At 40.5% G+C, this 22,077-nt stretch overlaps 1 protein-coding gene across 8 annotated transcripts in view; it reads left to right on the top strand.

Annotated features, from left to right (window-relative positions):
• The window catches only part of LOC115424931 (GTPase IMAP family member 8-like), a 29,658-nt gene extending 12,963 nt beyond the window's left edge, over positions 1 to 16,695 (top strand). For all 8 annotated transcript variants that reach the window (XM_030142332.1, XM_030142337.1, XM_030142331.1 and 5 more), the window contains 2 exons: positions 13,651 to 14,793; positions 14,892 to 16,695. In XM_030142332.1, coding sequence (XP_029998192.1) covers positions 13,651 to 14,793; positions 14,892 to 16,543 — 2,795 coding nt within the window. In that variant the 3' untranslated portion in view covers positions 16,544 to 16,695. The remainder of the gene's footprint in view (positions 1 to 13,650; positions 14,794 to 14,891) is intronic.
• Positions 16,696 to 22,077: the final 5,382 nt, after the last annotated feature.

Below are 22,077 nucleotides of genomic sequence, written 5' to 3'. Positions count from 1 at the left end.
TGGAAGACAGTATATCGATGTTTGTACACTTTTTCCTTCTGTCCCTCTTACACACTCATACTCAAAACTGTCGCTCCCTCACCTTGCTTGACCACTCACACCATACGCACACGCACGCTCCACACACCACTCTCGCACTTAAAGGAACACACACACTGATCTCATAACACTATCAAAGAAAGTTTTCACACAACACTGTGAACAGAACCTGCTCGCAGAATTGCTGGTCTGCCTCTCTCTTAACAAGGCATCAAACAGTCCATAACAGTATCCTACCTGTATAGAACCAACAGCACCACCGTTCAATACTACGCTGAATATAACAGCAGTACTTCAGTCAAGTGACTCACTGTTAGTTCACCTGCAGTAGACCCCCTGTCCAGTTGATGGTGAGTGTGAATATTAATCAGAGTCAGTGTCAAGTTTGGTGTCGTTGTTTTGCTGAATTTCGCCAAAATTAGATGCTACTTTGCTAGTGCAAACTGTGAAGATAGCCGAGTCTCCTTAGTTATTTTAGAAAGTCCAGTAAATGTGATGGCATTGATAAATGCGGTGAAAAAAGAGGGACTGATGCGGTGGAGGATGAAGGACAAGCAAGGAATATGCCAGTTCTTATGGCATTTGGTGTGCTATATGTACGCATTTTCTACCTTTCATGTGTTATTTGATGGCATGTCAATTTGTGCCCAGATCTGTGGTTCACATAACCCCAACCCTAACCCTCAGTGCATGGGATTTGACACTGCGTGAACATACACAAGGACATCTTATAATGTCTACAGATAACACACCAATTAAAAGTGGCGTATATAATTATGGGAGTCGTGGTATCATGTTGGTTTATCAGCCAGCAGCAACTACAGTTGCTGCATCATTGAGATGTTTTTGAACATTAAATACTACTAAATATGTCTCATTATCATTAAAAAATAAAAATTTGAAATGATGGATAATAATATGTTATGACAGAATTTTTACGACCCTGTCTGTCAAAATGACGGACAATAAAAATATCTAGCACAACCTCTGCTCCGAAGCCCCACTCACTTCCCTCTGCCTGAACTCTGATGCTCTCCTCCTTTCACCTGATGCACGTGTGACAGGTTAAAATGCCTTATTAGGGACCGAGCCGAAAGGTAAGGCCCTCTCACAGTGAGAGGCCTTGCCTGCAAGCAAGGCCCTATTGTTATTCGTTTGTTTTTATATTCTTTTTCCGTGACGCTTTAAAGTGGATTTTGACCCCCCGAACATGCTCAAAAACTCACCAAATTTGGTACACATGTCAGGTCTGGCGAAAAATTTGATCAAATGTAAAAATTATACCCATAGATGCCAAAATGAGCTCTCTAGTGCCCCCTAGATACACAAAATCGGCCCTAGTGCCCAGTAGGAATGTCACAGAAACATGAAACAAATGCCAAAATGTTGGTCTGATTGAGCCGACAAATCCTACACTGACACTCATGAGCTAACTCCAACAGGAAGTTGGCAATCTGCCTTTGAAATTTACTCTAAGTTTCTGCAATTACTGCTTTTTCATTTTACACTTTTGACAACAAAGTTATACCTCATTAAATTCCCACAAGTCTGCAGAATCCAAAAGTGAAAGAATTTTTCAGATACGACCTACGGTTATGGAATAATGGCGATTTTTTCAAGACTGTGTTTACTTTCACATTTACAATGACAAAGTCCCTATAAAAATCTTCCTGGTGCATGTTTGACAATGCCTCTGTTTAGTGCAGTGGTTAGTGTTGCTGCCTGGTTAGTGTTGCTGCCTTGCTGCCAGAGAGACCCTGGTTCAAGTCCCAGACTATCCAAGTAGGAACTTTTTTTTTTTTTTTTCCTTCTCTCCCCCCTCACATTTTAAAACAGGTTTTGCTGTATTGTATTGTTGATACTGGACATTTTGCACACATTACAAAGTACACGGAGTACATTTTTTTCAAAATAAAACCCTTATCAAAAATAATACATAATGTCTATTAAATAACTTCTTTTCATTTTTATGACCAAACGCTCAACTGTTTGTCCAATGTTTCTTCATTCAAAAGTACTCTTTCTCACAGACACACATGCTCACACAATAAGGTTTTTCCAAAATAATAGCCTTAAATGTGATAATTTATCACTTTTATACTGAGTTATTCATACTATTTCAATTCATTTTTCAAACTGATTCTTTCTCTCACATACAAAACAAATGCACATACACACAGTGGTGTTTCCAAAATAAAAGTCTCATTTAAAGGTGATGGTGGTTTCAGCAGAGGGTCGCTGTTGTTCTGTACAGAAACCGACCGGCAGAAGCTTCACTGTGTCAATAAACAACTTCCAATCTGACTCAGCAGATCTACTGTGTGGTGTGCCCCAAGGCTCTGTCCTGGGACCAGTGCTATTCTTAAGCTATGTCCTCCCGCTTGGCCACATTATCTGACAGAATAGTGATGTCTCCTATCATCTATTCGCAGATGACATCCAGATATACTGCTCCTTTAAATCCTCTGAGCCCCACAAACTGAGTTCCTTAATAAACTGCTTGTCAGAGCTGAAGCAGTGGCTAAATGATAACAGCCTCCAGCTGAACTCCAGCAAAACAGAGACCCTCATTATTGCCCCGGACGGTGCAATCCCAGGGATCAAACATCACCTTGGAGACCTGAGTTCTTCGGTAAAGACCAAACTGAGGAATCTGGGTGTCATCTTTGACCAGGACATGTCTTTAGAATTCTACTCCAAACACCTAGTCAAAAACTGTTTCTTCCAACTCCGCAATATCTCCAAACTCAGATCTATGGTGTCCATCAATGAGCTCAAGATGATCATTCACGCTTTTGCGTCTTCTCGCTTAGACTACTGTAACAGCCTGTTCACATGCTTAAACAAGAAGGAGCTTGCCCGTCTACAGTTTGTCCAGAACTCTGCTGCCAGGCTTCTGACCCGCACAAACAGGAAAACCCACATCACTCCCATTCTTAAATCTCTCCACTGGCTCCCTGTTTTATATCATTTTCATTTCAAAATTCTGGTACTAACTTTCAGGGCTCTTCATGGCCAGGCCCCTGCATACATTGCTTCCCTGATCCAGCCCTACAGCACCACTTGTAGCTTGAGGTCTTCAGGACAGCACCTGCTGATGGTTCCATGCACCTGTTTTAGCACATGCGGTGACAGGTCTTTTAAAGCTGTGGCACCACGTCTATGGAATGACCTGCCTCCATATCTACGGTCCATGGACTCTGTAGAGAGCTTTAAAAAACACCACAAAACCCTCCTGTTCAAAAAGGCTTTTTAGTCTCCCACCTGACCCAGGGCCACCACAAACTGATTACACTCTATGTATTCATCATAAAGTACTCCATGTGTCCACCCCCCCCCCCCTCCCCCTCTCCCCCAGTCTCTCTATATCTCTATCGCTCTCTCTTTTCTCCTCCTTTACTCTCTCTCTTTAACCCCAACTGGTCAAGGCAGACGACCATCCTTCAGGAGTCTGGGTCTGCTCGAGGTTTCTGCTGTTAAAAGGAAGTTTTTCCTCGCCACTGTCACCAATCACAAGTGTTTGCTCCTGGAGGATTCTGTTGGGTCTCTGTAAACTTGATTTGATTCTGATTTGAATTGATAAAGCACTTTGTGACTCTGTCTGTGAAAAGTGCTCTATAAATAAAATTTACTTACTTACTTTTAATGCTGCAAAATTATATCTGAATGCCATGATCATGTCACATTTAACGTACTGGCTCACAAGCTGGGGAAAAAACAATAGCTCTACACTGAAGCCACTGGAAACTCTGTACAAGCAAACTCTTAATGTCTTGGACCTGCTCTGTCCCGGTCATGTGCTGTTGTATCCTTGGGCAAGACGATTCACCCTCCAGTGCTGCTACTCACACTGGTGTATGTAGGCATGGATTGGCAGCCACTCTTCCATCAGTCTCTTGATAGTGTGAATGAATAATGGATCCACTTCTGAGTTGGGATGATGTAATAAAATACAGGAACATCTGTCTGGTCTTCAACATCCTACATAGTTTAGCTCCTCCTCCACTGAATTCATTCATAAACCATAATAATATTAGTCAGATCAGCAGAAGCACCACACGGGGTGACAAATGCCGCGTTTCCACTACGTGAAACCAGCTCGGCTCGACTCGACTTGGGTACCAGATACTATTCCTGGAGATCGTTTCCATTACAGGATACTACCCACTTTACAGTACCTGGTCATCAAAGCGGTGCGGCGCGTTACTTCCATGTCGTCTGCTCAGAGAGTCGCTGATAAACCTACTCGTTGTGTGTTGTCTCATCAAACTCATGCTGACTTTTTACATAGGACACAAAAGACTGGATTTCCTGACTGAATGGTGTAGTTTTTCGGGCTGTCATCATGTGGCTTAACCTACCGCTACATTTACTGTAAACTTCCGCATCTGGTTTTTGTAAAACGGCAGGCAGAGACAACTGTCTGACCAATCAGTGGTCTGCAGTGTTTAAACGTCATGTTTTAGTGTCTGGTCCCCAGTCTTGGATCCCTGGCGGAGGTGATACCATAAAACTAGTACCAGGTACCAGAATCCAGGTCCTTTTTCATAATGGAAACGCAAAAAGGCCAAGTCGAGTCAAGTCAAGTCGAGCCGAACCGATACCACATAGTGGAAACGCGACATTATTGGTCCCATTCAGGAAAAGCACATTTAGTCAGTTATCATTCTGTTAAAGCAACACAAAACTGGAACTCACTTCGCACCCACACTAAAGATACACATACATACTCAACTTTTACCACCAAATCAAAAACATGGTTTGCAGACAACTACACCTGTACACATTAACCTATGGCTCTGTGTTATTTGTGTCACGATCATGGATGCTGTCTGTCCATATATGATGTGTGTTTACATCTCTGTCTGTGATTCTGTGCTGATGTGTTGTGTGATTACTAACGGCACTGTACCCGTGGTGCCATTGTACGATAGCATGAGAGACTAAAATCGCCTAGCATACCTCACAACATTTGAATACGGACATAAAATTGTGCCTAGTAGATAGTCAGGTAATGTTTCTATTCATTTGGCGAGGCTGATGAAAATCCGTACAAACGCACTCCTGTGCTGCAACATTGATCGATCGGACACAGAACGTGCATTATATAGTAGGATACTGTATGTACTGCTTCTGTTTGTTTGGATTATACGTGCGTTCTCTGTATGATTGGACTGATGCTTCACGGTTCTCTTTTATCTTTATTGATTTATCTTGTCTCTAAGCTGTCTTAACTCTCTCTTTTTAATTAATAAGCTGTAATACATTGTTTTTTTGTTGTTTTTTTTAGTGTGCCTATTGTCATCAGGCCGGGGACTACAGCAGGATACTAGCCATGTTGGCTAAAGCTGTCCCTTTTTACTATTATTGATACAGTTCATAAATTGGGACTGTCCATGATAAAGTAATAATAATAATAATAATAATAATAATAATAATAATAATAATAATAATAATTATTATTATTATTATTATTATTATTATTATTATTATTATCATTGCTAATAATTTTAAGGTGACAAAAGTGTAAAATGCCACATCATACGGTATAGCTTTAACATGTCCCTATGGTCCAATTCATTTCAACCTTTTCTAGGTAAACGTCCTTATGTCCTCTGCTGGAACTGACCCCTGACTTCAAACCTATCTGATGCCATCTTGTGTAGGTGTAGGTTAGAAAGACCTGACATCTACTGGATGTGCTCCCAGTGATTCCCCCAGTACATTAAAGGCCTGGCAGGCCACCAGGCCTTGCTTGAGGCAGGAGAGAGGCAGGACCACAGCAGGAGGTCCAGAGATGATCCAGGGAAAACCTGTGAGGCGATAAAGCACAGAGACTCCGGGGAAGAAGTCAAGTCAGTAACATGTATTCACTGGGGCATAAATAGAAGAGAAAATTAGGAGAGAAAAGGTCAGGGAGAAAGAGGAGCAGAGAGGAGGTCAGAGAGGAGGAGGAGGAGCAGAGAAGAACGCAGTGTATCCAGATGAGTCTCCAGCAGTCTATAGCAGCAGAACTAAGAGCAGCCTCAGCTGCCCTAACTATAGGATTCATCAAAAAGGAATGTTTTTAACCTACTCTTAAACATAGAGAGGGTGTCTGCCTCCTAGACAGAGGCAGGAGGTGGTTCCACAATTGTGGAGCTTGATAGCTGAAGGGCTCTGGCCCCCGTCCTATTTTTGGAGATTCTAGGGACCACCAGTAAGCATGTTGAGAGCGTAGTGCTCTAGATGGATTGTACGGAACTAAAAGCTCTTTCAGATAAGTAGGTGCCTGGCCATGAAGGGCTTTGTAAGTGAGGAGGAGTATTTTGAAGTCTATCCTGGCTTTTACAGGGAGCCAGTGCAGAGAAGCCAACACAGGACAAATATGGTCTCTGATACTGGTTCTAGTCAGTACACGGGCAGCAGCATTTTGAATTAACTGAAGGGTCTTTAAGGACTTTTTGGGACAGCCTGAGAGAAGTGAGTTACAATAATCTAGGCTGGATGTAATAAAAGCATGGACTAATTTTTCTTGTCGTTCTGCGTTAAAATATGCCTAATTTTAATAATACTATGCAGATGAAAGAAAGCAGTTCTAGAAATCTGTTTTATGTGAGAGTTAAACGATAGATCCTCATCGAAAATAATGCCTAGATTCCTCACAGTGGTTTTGGGATCCAGGGTAACACTATCCATGGTGACTACTTTGCTGGACACTGCATCCCTAACAGTTCGTTGGCCAAACACAATGACTTCAGTTTTGAGTATAACAGCAGAAAGTTGTTGGTTATCCAGTCTTTAATATCTTTAAGGCACTCCTTTAGTTTTGGCTAGCTGATTGGCTTCATCAGGTTTAATGGATAAATATAATTGGGTGTCATCAGCGTAGCAGTGAAAGTTGATGGAATGTTTTCTTATTAAGTTACCTAAAGGAAGCATGTATAGGATAAACAGTATTGGTCCAAGAACCAAGCCTTGAGGTACTCCATAACTAACTGTAGTGCACTGAGAGGATTCATTATTAATGTTAACAAAGTGAGAACAATCTGTTAGATAGGATTGAACCACATTAATACCGATCCTTTGACACTAATAGAATAGAATGCCTTTATTGTAATTATTCATATGTACAATGAAATTAAAAGAGACAACTGGTTTGTAGTGCAAAACAGTATAAAAGAAAAGTATAAATATATATACGGAATAAAAACAAGCATGTCAACCACCCAAGAAACAGTAGAAATAAATATATATTGCATTTTGACGCTGGCTGAACACTAAGGATGTATGTTAAATATGTATCTTTATTTGAAGTATTGTCATTGCAATGTGTTCAGTACCCGTATTGCACTTGGGTAATACAGGGTGAGGAAGCAAAATTTACAATGAACATTTAGTTGTTTTTTCTCAGCAGGCACTACGTCAATTGTTTTGAAACCAAACATATATTGATGTCATAATCATACCTAACACTATTATCCATACCTTTTCAGAAACTTTTGCCCATATGAGTAATCAGGAAAGCAAACGTCAAAGAGTGTGTGATTTGCTGAATGCACTCGTCACACCAAAGGAGATTTCAAAAATAGTTGGAGTGTCCATAAAGACTGTTTACAATGTAAAGAAGAGAATGACTATGAGCAAAACTATTACGAGAAAGTCTGGAAGTGGAGGAAGCAACAAAAAACGTACCAAAGCTTTTATTAAAGCTCTCAAATCCAAAATCCTAAAGGATCCAACCAAATCCATGAGAAAAATGGCAATTGAACTTGAGGTAGAAAACAAGAGCGTTAGAAATGCAGTAAAATATGATTTGAAGTTAAAATCTTACACAAGGACACCAAAACACTTGTTGACAACAGCAACAAATCCAACTTTAGCAATTTTTGGGAATCATGTTTATGGCCACCTTCTAGCCCAGATCTAAACCCTCTGGATTCTGCTATTTGGGGCGTTTTAGAACATGCTACCAATAGAACATCACACAGCAATGTTGACTTTCTTAAAGACACTATTAAAGAAGAATGGGAGAAGTTGTCACCTGAATATTTGAGGAACACTTGCACAAGTTTCAGGAAGCGTGTGAAGGCAGTTATAGAGAAAGAAGGAGGACACATAGAATAAAGACATTTTCTGTTATGTAAATTTTCTTGTGGCAAATAAATTCTCATGACTTTCAATAAACTAACTGGTCATACACTGTCTTTCAATCCCTGCCTCAAAATATTGTAAATTTTGCTTCCCCACCCTGTATGTGCTGCTAAATCTGGAGGTGAGGGCCAGGATGGACCTGTACCTCTTCCCTGAAGGCAACAGTGGGAACAGGCTGTGTCTGGGATGTGAGCCGTTGAGGGTGATGCTTCTGGCCCTGCGCAGACACTTGGTGTTATAGATGTCTGACAGAGAAGACAACTGGACTCCTATGATGCTCTGGGCTGACTTCCTGACTCTTTCCAGAGCCTTCTTGTCAGCCTGAGAGCTACTTCTATACCACACTAAGATGTTGTGGACAAGGATGATCTCCACAGAACTTCTATAGAAGGACAGCAGCAGTTCCTAGGACAGGTTGACCGTTTTCAGTGACCTTAAAAAGTACAGGCGCTGTTGTGCCTTTTTCACAAGGGCACTGGTGTTAGTGCCCCATGAGAGGTCCTGGGAAATGTATGTACCCAGGAATCTGAAGTCACTGACCCTCTCAATGGTGTCCCCTCATGAGAAGAGGGGGAAGGGAATCCTCCCTCTTCCTCCTGAAGTCCAGCACCAACTCCTTTGTTTTCGAGAAGTTGAGTGCCAGATTATTAAGGGAACATCAATTGTTCCAATGGTTGCAGAAGGATGTGATGGTCGACAGTGTTGAAAGCCACACTAATGTCTAATAAAACCAGTATAGAAACTAGACCCTTATCCGAAGCAGTTAGAAGGTCATTGGTGACTTCGACCAGTGCTGTTTCTGTACTATGATGTTCCCTAAAACCTGACTGGAAGTTCTCAAATAAATTGTTAGCTTGAAGGAAATCACATAACTGATTGGCTACTATTTTCTCCAGAATCTCTGACATGAATGGACGGTTCAATATGGGTCTATAGTTAGCTAAAACTGCAGGGTCAAGGCTGGTCTTTTTAAGAAGAGGTTTGATTACAGCAACTTTAAAGGACCGTGGTACATAGCCTGTTGATAATGACAAGTTAATCATATCAAGGAGGTGGAGCAAAGTAAAGGTAAAGTATCTTTGATGAGCTTTGTTGGAACTGGGTCTAAGAGACAGGCAGACGATTTAGATGAAGAGACTATCGAAGTTAGCTGACTGATCTCTACGGGAGAAAAGCTATCCATAAAACCAGATGGCTCAATAGTTAACTCTGTGGTTTCTGGGTCTGAAGGATTTAAAGGTGGACTATAATTTGTAGGATAAGACGCCATTAATTTGACCTCTGATGAGCAAGGTCTTAATGGTGAAGAAGTTCATAAAATTATTGCTATGGAGGGTAGCAGGAATACTAGGCTCATATGCACTGTGGTTCTTCGTCAGTCTGGCTACAGTACTAAACAGAAACCTGTGATTGCTCTTGTTTTCCTCAATTAATGATCAATAATAGGCTGCTCTAGCAGAACAAAGTGCCTTCCTGTATTTAGACTGTCCTGCCAGGCTGAAAGGTGTTCTGTTAATTTAGTAGAACGCGACTTTCTCTCAAGTTTTTGGGTATGCTGCTTTAATTGGTGAGTATGAGAACTGAACCAGGGAGCATGCTTCCCTTGATTTACAATCTGATTTTTTAGTGGAGCAATTAGATCTAATATTTTTCGCAGAGAGTCTGCTGTATTATCAACAAACTCATCAATTTGAGATGGATTAAAATTGACTGAATTGGGGGAAGAATCCGCTGTGTAATTCTTTTTTTTTTTTTTTTTTTTATGGGCTCAGCTGGCTGACAGGCAGCTGTCTGTACCGATAAGGCAGCAGCCGACACCAACTGTACTCCCAGTCATCATTGCCCATTTTTCTAACACCTTTGCTTGTGTATCCTCTTTTATTTGGACATTTTACCAGGGAGTATCTCACATTACTTTTTTTTTTTTTTTTTTTTTACTTCTTGTCTTGTCCAGCGTTCTAACAGCAGAATGGTAGTCTGGTTCCTTTTGGTGCTGAACAAATTTGCTTTGCCAAGGGTAACTTCATAAAGTATATGAAGCGCCCTTTGATATTCTACTGTGATTATTATGAGTTTTGTTGAACCACATTTCGATGCTGGACCTGACATGGGGGGTGGGGGTGGGGAGGGTAGAAGAAGGGGAGAAAACAAGAGAGAAGAAGGTGGCAAAGACCCTCACAAGAAAGTATCAACAATACAAACAGCAACAACCATGGAGACAATTATAATGATGACAATAACTACAACCAGAACTGAGTAAACTGGGCAGAAGAGAGAGAAGAAAACAAAAAACACAACAATGAGATACATAAGACCTATAAAATGAAGAATATAAGAAAGCATGAACAAAATGTCGTATACCACATTCGCACAAATAATACCTATAACAAATAATACCAGAAACAAATCCACACATCAGTTGTTCACATTCATCTGCTGTGACAGAGTGAACCAGGCAAACAGACTGAGGTGAAGAACACACACATGCAACCACAACCGCACTCCCTCCAAGGATCAGGGACCGACCAAGAGGGCCCCAAGGCCCGGCCATCCAGCAGACACCACAGAGGGGGGATCCAGCCCACCCCCCCCCCGACAGGCAACAGTGTGCCCGCCCCGAAGATGGTCGAGGGAGGCCCCCACCAGAGGCCCCACAGCAGCCGAGCACAGGCCCCAGGAGGCCAGGGACGCCAGACGCCACCCCCGGCCGGGGGCCGGCCACCCAGGGACAGGCAAGGCGCCGGTCCCCGAGCCCCACGAGCCCAGGAGCCACCCATCTCCCCAGGCAGGGGTCCCACCCAGCACACCGGGCAGCCAGGCCGGCCCAGACCGCCACCCGCTGCAGGCCAGTGCGCACCCCGATGCCACAGCCAAGTGCCCTGGGGGCCCGGAGGCCCACCTCCCCATCCCACCAAGCCCAACCCCCAAACCCCACACACACCCCAGTCCCCCACTCACCCACACAAGCATATGCACACACACCCACTGACTCCAAAACATACACACCACCCATCCCACATGTTCGACCATTCACACACACACACACACACACACACACACACACAGACACCCACAAACACCTCCACCCATGCCCATACACCCACCTACCCACATGCACGCCCACACGTACACATCTACATGTGCACACATACCCACACATGTACCCACATCCATCAACAGCCCCTCCCACCCACCTGCACACACCAGACACGTGTATCCGGAGTGCTGCCCCCCCCAGCAGCGAGCAGCCCCGCTGTGAGTCCCCCCAAGGTGCGGCACCCGAGCGCAACCCCAGCACCAACCGCAGCCCAGGGCAGCAACACCAGCCGCCAGGAACCCCACCGTGGTCCACCACCCCGCCAGCAACCGCCACACCCCCGATGCCCGCATACACACATCTTTCCCGGTCCCAACACGACCTGCGGCGGGCAAGAGAGCGGCTTTTTTAGTGGAGCAGTTAGATCTAATATTTTTCGCAGAGAGTCTGCTGTATTATCAACAAACTCATCAATTTGAGATGGATTAAAATTGACTGAATTGGGGGAAGAATCCGCTGTGTAATTCAGATGCAGGATTAGATTGAGAGCTGCTGGGATTTCCTCAAATTTAGATATAGCATGGTCTGATAAATGTCTAGTATAAACACTTTTGGCAGGGAGGGAGTCACTGAGTAACAGAAATTCAAAGGTTATTAAGCAGTGGTCAGAGAGGAGAGGATTTAGTGGAAAGACTACAAAGTCTTCAAGTTCCACACCATTCGTCAGGACTAAGTCAAGGGTGTGATTAAAGCAGTGAGTGGGTTTATGTACATATTGACTAAAGCCTATTGAGACTAATAACAGCATAAATGCATTACTGAGACTGTCGCTATTGTCGTCCACATGAACATTGAAATCTTCCCAACAACAATGACTTTATCTGTTTTAAGGACTAGACTGGAGAGGAGCTCGACGAACTCTGATAGAAATTCAGTGTATGGAGCAGGAGGACAATACACTATAGTAAATAGTATAGGCTGAAGCAGTTTATGGATTGGGTTGGATAGGCTAAGACTAAGACTTTCAAATGAGTTAAAGTTAGGCTTAGGTTTGGGATTTATTTGTAGACATTAATTAAAAATAGCTGCGACTTCTCCGCCTCAGTCTGAGCCTCGAGGAATCTGATTACTACAGTGAGTAGGAGGAGCAGCAGTAGTAGAAAATATAAACAGCAGAAGAGTGTAAATGTGTATTAATTTGTCGGACCTGATGGAACGCATTACTCAGAACTAGATCCGTGGAGGAGCGGCTTGGTGTACCGGTTCACCCCCCCCCCCGTAGCTTTCCACCTGGATCTGATGGAAAGCTATGGGGGGTGGGGGGGTGAACTGGTACACCAAGCCGGTCCTTCATGGATCTCGTTTATATTTTCTTTAATGCTGGCAAATGTCATTTTATTTGACTTCATTAATGCCACCTCCCATTACCGCGTCGTGTCCTGTCAGGAAGCCTGGCTACAGGCTCCGAGCGCTGGCTCCTGTCAGGCTTGCACACCGGTGAGCTTGGTGGGCTTGATACGTGTGCGAAGCGGGGCTTGGAGGTCGGAGCACAGCTTGGTTCTGAGTTCTGTAAATGAAACTAGTTCCATGATCTGTAAACAGAACCGGTTACGAGAACGGAAAAAAATTCACGCTCCCCTGAGGGCTTTTCAGCAGCACAGGTAGAAGGAGCTCCTGCCTGGATCAGGGACCACTGTCCGACTGACACAGATAAGCAGAACCAATTTATTATTTTTTTCAGGAAACAGTATCTCAAACTCAGAAAAACAGAGCCAATTTTTTTTTTTTTTTTTTCAAAAAACAGTATCTTGTAAATTCAGAAAAACAGAGCAAATTTATTTTTTTCCCACAAAACAGTATCTCATTAACTCAGAAAAACAGAGCAAAAAAAATTTTTTTCAGAAAACAGTATCTCGTAAATTCAGAAAAACAGAACCGAATTTAATGTTTTTCAGAAAACAGTATCTCATTAATTCAGAAAAACAGTGCCGATTTTTTTTTAAACTTATTTTTTCTCGTAATTACGAGATAATTATCTCGTTAATTCAGAAAAACAGAGCCAAATTTAATTTTTTGTGTGAATGCAATACGCTTCCGTAGGAAACACAGCCTTTAGAATGAGGGTAAAAAACTGAATTTTTTGTGACTTTCTGTGAAAACATCTCATTTGAGAAAACAAACTCACTTTGTTTTTCTTGTATAATTCAATCATAATTAAATGTTGTTACACCAAAGTTTAGAGGAGAAGGAGTAAGTTATGCAGCTCCATCTACCACAACTACTTCAGAAAAACATTTAGGAGAAACCTTAGTATGAAACCTTCCCTTTATTAAGTCAACTAATCTTTCCTCCATGTTTATACAGTTTAACTGTTGTTAATGTCGTTAATGATACTTTACATTTTAGTGAAATTCTCCGTTATATTGTCTTTCTCTCCACAGAATCTGATCTCAGGATTGTTCTGTTTGGGAAAAGTGGAGACAAGAAGACCAAACTTCTTCATTTAATCCTTGGGAAGCAAAGTTCATCGTCCTTAAAACCCCACCCAGCCAAAGAACATACAACCATTTATGGAGAGTGGAGAGGAAAACGACTAACAGTGGCAAAAACTCCAGACATCTCCAGTCTTACAGTGGAATCACTGGGAAAAGCAGTGAAGTACATGACACCTGGACCAAATGTTCTTCTGCTGTTGGTGAAGCCATCAGATTTCATTGAGGAGGACAGTCAAACACTGAGGTCCATCCTGAGTTTGTTTGGTCCAGATGCCTTCAAACACTCCATCGTCGTCTTCACACATGATCAGAGTAAAATGAGTTTCTCTGCCAATGAGCTCCTGAAAGACTGTGGAGGAAGACACTACAACATGTTAAAAGAAGACCGCAGTGTCTTAATGGAGATGATTGAAGAAACTAAAGGTAACAGCCTCGTTCCTCTGTCCACAGTCACCAAACCACCTTTAAACCTGGTTCTGTGTGGGAACAGAAAATCAGAGAAGACTTCAGCAGCCAGGGCCCTTCTAGGTCTGACTGAGCTTGGTTCAGGTTCTTCAGAGTTTGTTAAACATCAGGTGGAGGTCTGTGGACGTCGGGTTTCTGTGGTGGAGCTACCTGTCCTGAATGGAAGACCTCAGGAAGAAGTGATGAAAGAGTCATTCCAGTCCATCTCCCTCTGTGAACCTGAGGGTGTCCATGCCTTCATCCTGGTCCTACCAGTGGGTCCACTCACCAACGAAGACAAGGCAGAGTTAGAGGCCATCCACAACACATTCAGCTCTCGAATCAGGGACTTCACTGTGATTCTGTTCACTGTGGAGTCAGATCCTACAGCTCCAGCTGTGGTGAACTTTGTAAAAAAGAGTAATGACATCCAGGAGCTGTGCCAGAGATATGGAGGAACATCTGTCATTGTCAATATCAGAGGCAAACAGCAGGTCTCTGAGGTGTTGGACACTGTGGACAGAATGAGACTGACCAAGTACAAACCGTCCTACACAGCAGAAACATTTGGACGAGTCCAAATAGAGAAGATCACTGAGCTACAGGCTGAAATTAAAGATTTAAAAAACAAACGCCAAAACCCCTGTAAGTATTTAAATGTGTTTATAAAATGTTTGATAGAACAATAGTGTGTGTGTCAGCAGTGGTGCCTTTAAGTAACTGGAGCTTTGATCATGTTACAGGTGATGAAAATAAACAGAGTCCAAATTGTCTGAGGATTGTGTTGATTGGAAAAACCGGCAGTGGAAAGAGCTCCTCAGGAAACACCATCCTGGGAAGAAAACTGTTCAAAGCTGACTTCAGTCAAAGATCAGTGACTAAATTTTGTCAGAAAGAAACAGGTCACGTGGATGGTCGTCCTATCACTGTAGTCGACACTCCCGGTCTGTTCGATACAAACCTGACCAATGAGGAGGTCCAGGAGGAGATGGTGAAATGTATCAGTCTTTTGGCTCCAGGACCACATGTCTTCCTGTTGATGTTACAGATCAGCAGATTCACACCAGAAGAAAAAGAGACAGTAAAACTCATCAAAGAAGGATTTGGGAAGAATGCTGAAAAGTTCATCATCATCCTTTTGACACGTGGAGATGACCTGGAGGCTCATGGGAAGTCAATTGATGAATACATAAGAGACAAAAGTGATGATTCATTTAAGAAGCTGATCTCTGACTGTGGAGGAAGATACCATGTGTTCAATAACCAAGATAAAAACCCCACACAGGTCAGTGAGCTGATGAAGAAGATCGACTCCATGGTGAAAGAAAACGGAGGAAGCTGCTTCACTAATGAGATGCTTCAAGAGGCTGAAGCAGCGATAAAGAAAGAGATGGAGAGACTGTTAAAGGAGAAAGAAGAAGAGATGAGGAAACAGAAGGAGGAGCTGGAAAGAAAACATGAGCAGAAAATGATGGAAATGAAAAGACGAATGGAAGAACAAAGAGAAAAAACTGAAAGAGAGAGAAAACAGAAAGAAAATGAACTGAAAGAAATGGAGGAAAACATTAAGAGAGAACGTGAGCAGAGGATGAAAGAACAGAAAAAGGGAGAAGAGGAACAGAAAAGAAAGAAAAAACAAGAAGAAATTCAACGGCAGAAGTGGGAACAGAAACTTCAAGATCTGGAAAGAAAGATAAGATCAGAGTTAGAATGTAAAGAAACCATCGATAGAATACTGGAGGAGAGCAGAGAAGAAATGAGAAAACAACGAGAGGCCTGGGAGGAAGAAAAGAGACGAGAATGGAACAAACGAAAAGAAGAGGAGGAAGAAAGAAAAAGAGAGGAAGAAACAAAACTTAGAAAGCTTCAAGAAAAATATGAGCAAAAGAGAGAAGAATATGAAAGAAAAAGAAGAGAAGATGAATGGATCAGACGAGAAGAGGAAGAAAAACAGAGAAAAGAACTAGAGAAGAAATATCAGAGAGAAGTGGAAGATCTGAAGATGAAACATAAAGAGGAGGCCAGAAAGAAAGCAGAAGAATTCAACGAATTCGCAGAGAAACTCAAAAGGGAATTTGAAACTAAAAAGGAAAAATATGACAAACATATGAAGGGTAAAGATGAGAAGTACGACCTGTTAAAGGCTCTGTCTTTCCACAAAGAAAAAGAAAGGATGAAAAAACACCAGGAGGAAATCAACGACTTGGTCAAATGTATAAAGAAGAAGAGAAACAATGTGACAAAAATCAGTGAGTTACTGAGTAAACAGGAAAAAGAAATGGAGAATGTCAAAGGTCAGGAAGAAAAAGAAAAACTGCTTAAAAAACATGAAGCAGAAATAAGTGAACTGATAGAGACACTCCTGCAGGAAATGAACGCTTGTTCACTTCTTTAAAAAAAACTTATTTGGTTTTTAGAACAGCACCAGAATAAGAGTGCACTTTGAAATCTTATTTTTTCTGTTGTTTCCATTTTCTAAGTGCATCTTTAAACACACAGTGACACTGTATGAATATATGTATAACTGTAATAAATATCACTGTCACAGGAAATCATCAGTGCACAATGACTCTTGGGATATTGTAGGTTCCAGGGGATCTAATGTCCCTCTGCCTTTGAAATGAGACACAGCCTCCACACTGAATATGAGCATAGAGCCTGGAACTTCCTGTTGCCAGTAGGTGGCACCGTGTGAATTTGATCATGTACATTTTTATTCCAACAACTTCAGCTTTGTGACAGAACATCTAAATTGTCCACATCGCCATGGCCACACATTTCAAGGAAAAGTCACCATTTTCTGAACTTTGCATCTCAAAAGTCGTTATCTGAAGTCACTGGCTCTAATTGTGGGCAGTTTGTTCATTTTAACTCATTTGTTTCTTCTTTTTGGTTCAGGATTTGGCTCCTAGTGGCTGGACCTGTTCCATATTTATACTAAATTTAGTCCATTTAAGTCAAACCATCTTTGAACATCTGTACCAATGTTATCAGGCCATTTTACCACATGGTTAAAAATATTATTTTCACCACTGCCTTGGTCAACAGAATAACTTCCTTCACTTGAAATATTCACTATTTTTGGGACAGTGTGGTTTTCAGATGATGATTTATATGAAATGTTCATATCAGGTGGAAGTTTTCTTTTATAATCTAATGTTTTCTGTTGATTTATTTCAGTAAAATACATATAAATACTTTTCACATGCTGTTATAATAGTACTTGGGTGCACTGCTGTTTGCTATTGTTTATTTCTTTTTTATTATCTTTGTGTTCAGGTGTAACTCCAGTTTATTTCATATCTGTTTAGTGTCATCACATGTGATGTATTTACTCCCAAAACCTTATTCTACAAATGATCAGAAACAAACTAGAGCCCAACCGATATGGCATTTTTGGGGCCAATGCCGATACCAATACTGGGGGTTAAGAAAAAGCCAATATCCATTATGTCCGCCGATATCCAATATTGGCTGATAACCAATATATTGGTCAATATATGATATATGAACATTGATCTACACAGGATATAATAATGTTATATTAGATAATTGTGAACAGGTGGATTAACAGTTGCATAAATCTTTGTTTATCTCACACAGATAATTGACCCAACTTTCAAATGCTGAATAATAGTCTGATATTAGCCTAGTATGTGACCTATGGGGAACCACAGGTTGTAGATGTGGTAGTTTTTATGCTGGGGAGAGCAGACTTTTGAAAAAGATGTGAGTCTATATTTTATAAGTAGTGACAAAAAAATTGTTTGGTTAATCATTCTTTAACATGTAAGCCACACCTAATTTAATGAGTCCAACTACAAAGCAAGCAATGGAATCACAAAAACAATTAGAGCAAAAAATATTACCTTGCACAAAATTATATTTTCCCTCACAAAGTTTGATGTGTCTGCCTCATGGCACTACAAATTCCCATGTGGACTAAGGACTAAACTGAGCATGTGCAGAGTGAATTAGGTGAGTCCTAAGTTGTTCCTGATTGGAGCCATTGCAAGAGTTACATCTGACCCGTGTTACAACTGTGCCCAGTCTCCCCTACACTATTACTACTCAGTTGTGCCTGCAGAATGAGATTGTGAGGTAGACAGGAGGTGCACGGACATGGGTGTGTATAGTTCATAAGATTGGGGGGTGAGGGGTGTTAGTCGGCACCAGAGCAGGGGGGTGGGGTGGGGGGGATTAGCTTGGAGGTCCATCCTTGTCGGAACAGGGGGGTAGCGATCCGTGAGTCCGTGATTGTGTGCATGTGTGTGTGGGGGTGTGATAGCTGATTGTCCAAACAGATCTGAAAGTGAAGCTGACAGGCTTTACTGCTCTTCTAACTCTCTGGGCAGCACACACACACACACAGGAGCAGCGAGTGACAGAATCTCCATAGTAAAAAAGTTAATGAATCGGTTACATATTGGCCGATGTTAATTTAATCGGTGATAAACTATAATCGGCCCGATTAATCTGCTGGCCGATTAATCGGTTGGGCTCTAAAACAAACCTGTTCATCACAGACTTTGTACTCTATATTTTACAATAACACATTTAATGTTTAATTTTTCTTAAGGGGGAGGTGTAATTAATTCATGTCTTCTTTTAAAACAATGTAAATTTCCACGTTGTCACATTTGACAAGAGCATACGTTTAATTTTAATAAACATTTAACGAAGATCATTTTTACTCCATAATGAATTCAATGATTATACATTAAAATCATCATTGTGTGCTGGACTAATAATATGTATTATTCATATAAAACTGTAAAATAAATCCTGTGAAGTACTTTATATGATTCTGATTAATAAATGAAGTCTGTTGTAGAAATTTGCATTGGTTAAATTAACAGTTTAAAACATTTTATTTGACAGTTATTTGGTTTTTCCTTTTTTCAGTTCAGAGTGCAGACACATTTTCTGTAAATCACATTTTCTGTAAATCTTAAATTCTTTAGCGTCAAACCTGAACCACTACAGTAAAATCAACTAAACTTACCGTCAGTTTCATCTCCACAAAGTGTCTGTTCATTTAACACTAATTGACAGGAAGTAGAGACTCTTTATGTAGTTAATATTTAACATTTTTCAACATGAACAGCATTAACTCCCATAGTTTCCATGTTCATTTGAATTTCTTTTTGTTTTGAAACATATCGATCTAAAGTCACTGAGAAAACAGGGATTTAGATTTGCTCCAATCAACACTTTAGTTAAAAGTTTCAGAATAATATTAACCAAATGAAATTAAATACATTTTAGAAAGGTTTATGAATGAAGGCAGATACTGAGGAGTGTTTTATCTAAGTTGAGAATAAAGTATTTTTGCTTAAAAGTTTGTATGTAGAAATCCACATTACTAATTATTGGCTTTTATTTTTTTGTTTTGACCAGTTTAGTACAGATACAGTCTAAAGGACAAATCAAGAAAAATACAGTTAAGAAAACAGCTGAGAGAAACATAAGTCAGATAGTAGATGAAACCGAGGATAAAAAAAAATAACAGTTTTCCAGTTATAAGATGAAAATAAACGTCCTGAAGACAGAAATATCAACTCACCTGCTCCAATGACAGAGTAGTTTGGAAATGATTCATAAACTCATTCTAATATAACCCAACAAAGATCTGAGCTTCATTTATAACAGGATAAAACACTGTAGACTATACTTAGCATCAGCATTAACGTCTTAGCTCATTAGCATTAGCATTATTTCGCTAATGTGCTAACGTTAGTCCGTCATAGAGTCCAAAAAAGTCCATTATCGACCCAAACACGAGGCTCATAACGAAACAATAAACCAACTCACCGGAGCTGAAGTATGTCCTCTGTACACCGAAGTCAAATCCACTTCATTCTGTTTCTTTGTTCTAGTTTCTTTCTGCAGCTAAAAGCAGTAAGCGCGCAACCTGACCCCGGTTCAAAGGTCATTATGTGACGTAACTACCGGAAGAGCGCTAGATCATTTTATTTATAGTAAAATTGTTAACTGTTTAGTGTTTCCCGTGATGACAGTCACATTATATGGCAATATTTTTCGTTTTTTATTTTATTTTATTATTGTTATTATTATTATTATTTTTTTTTTTTACTTTACTTCACATACACTTTGTGCTTCACCCTCTGCACCACTTGGGGGCGGTAATGCAGCATAAGAAGGAAACGGAAGCTGAGCTCCTGTGAGTCAGTGAAGCCGGTCTGGACTGAACACTGGGACTGTTAGTGTCTGGTGGGTCTGGGCTTCTTATTATTCCTGAAACCTGGTGGAGCAGCTGATGAGGAAACATGGAAGACCAAGTTTAAAGATGGATTCTGACAGAAGGAGGTGAGTCATTTACAAACTCATGAGCGGAAAGTCACGGTGTTATTGTTATTGAACAGGCAGAGTTTAATTCCACTAAAAACAGCTGTTTATTCAAATTAAAAGGCAAAGTTTCTCACTTTAAATAGGATTTAGACTCTAGTATTAAATCCATAGGAATATATATTTGTCTTTTTTTTCTTCCCTTATTTTGACTGGTTTTGTTGTTTAGTTGTAAACTTTTTGTTTTCAGGTTCAAATGTGAACCTCCTCTGTTTTTATTGTAGTAGGAGTAGCGATATATATTATTAGTATTATTATTATTATTATTATTAGTAGTAGTAGTAGTAGTAGTAGTAGTAGGAGTAGTAGTAGTAGTAGTACTGTAGTAGTAGTAGTAGTAGTAGTAGTATATAGTTGTAGTAATAGTATATTATTATTATTATTATTATTATTATTAGTAGTAGTAGTAGTAGTAGTAGTAGTATTAGTATTAATAGTAGTAGTAGTATTAGTATAGTAGTAGTAGTATATAGTATTAGTATTATTATTATTTGTAGTAGTAGCAGTAGTAGTAGTATATAGTATTAGTATTATTATTATTATTATTATTAGAAGTAGTAGTAGTAGTAGTAGTAGTACAGGGTGGGGAAGCAAAATTTACAATGAACATTTAGTTGTTTTTTCTCAGCAGGCACTACGTCAATTGTTTTGAAACCAAACATATATTGATATCATAATCATACCTAACACTATTATCCATACCTTTTCAGAAACTTTTGCCCATATGAGTAATCAGGAAAGCAAACGTCAAAGAGTGTGTGATTTGCTGAATGCACTTGTCGCACCAAAGGAGATTTCAAAAATAGTTGGAGTGTCCATAAACACTGTTTATAATGGAAAGAAGAGAATGACTATGAGCAAAACTATTACCAGAAAGTCTGGAAGATACTATTAAAGAAGAATGGGAGAAGTTGTCACCCCAATATTTGAGGAACACTTGCACAAGTTTCAGGAAGCATGTGAAGGCAGTTATTGAGAAAGAAGGAGGACACATAGAATAAAAACATTTTCTATTATGTCCATTTTCTTGTGGCAAATAAATTCTCATGATTTTCAATAAACTAATTGGTCATACACTGTCTTTCAATCCCTGCCTCAAAATATTGAAAATTTTGCTTCCCCACCCTGTACATAGTAGTAGTTGTAGTATCAGTATAGTAGTAGTGGTATTAGTATAGTAGTAGTAGCATATAGTAGTAGTAGTAGTAGTTGTAGTATATAGTATTATTGTTATTAGTAGTAGTAGTAGTAGTGGTATATAGTAGTAGTAGTAGTAGTAGTATTATCAGTATAGTAGTAGCAGGGCAGTAGCACCAAATTCTGGGCCCATACACAAAAAGTCCTGATGGCCCCCCCACCCCGACACACACACACACACACACACACACACACACACACACACACACACACACACACACGTCCACCCATCTGCCAAGGGCCTTACCCACCAACACAATGGCTATATCACAGGGCTAACATTATGATTTAACCATAATTTGCAAGTCTGCTTAAGCTACTGTATAAGAAAACACAACCACGCAAGACTGTATTTACCCATTA

The sequence above is a fragment of the Sphaeramia orbicularis genome, chromosome 8 (genome assembly GCF_902148855.1).
Source record: "Sphaeramia orbicularis chromosome 8, fSphaOr1.1, whole genome shotgun sequence".
In the NCBI taxonomy this organism is placed as follows: domain Eukaryota; kingdom Metazoa; phylum Chordata; class Actinopteri; order Kurtiformes; family Apogonidae; genus Sphaeramia; species Sphaeramia orbicularis.
The sequence above is the reverse complement of the archived record's forward strand: the minus strand, read 5'-3'. Positions and strand labels throughout refer to the sequence as shown.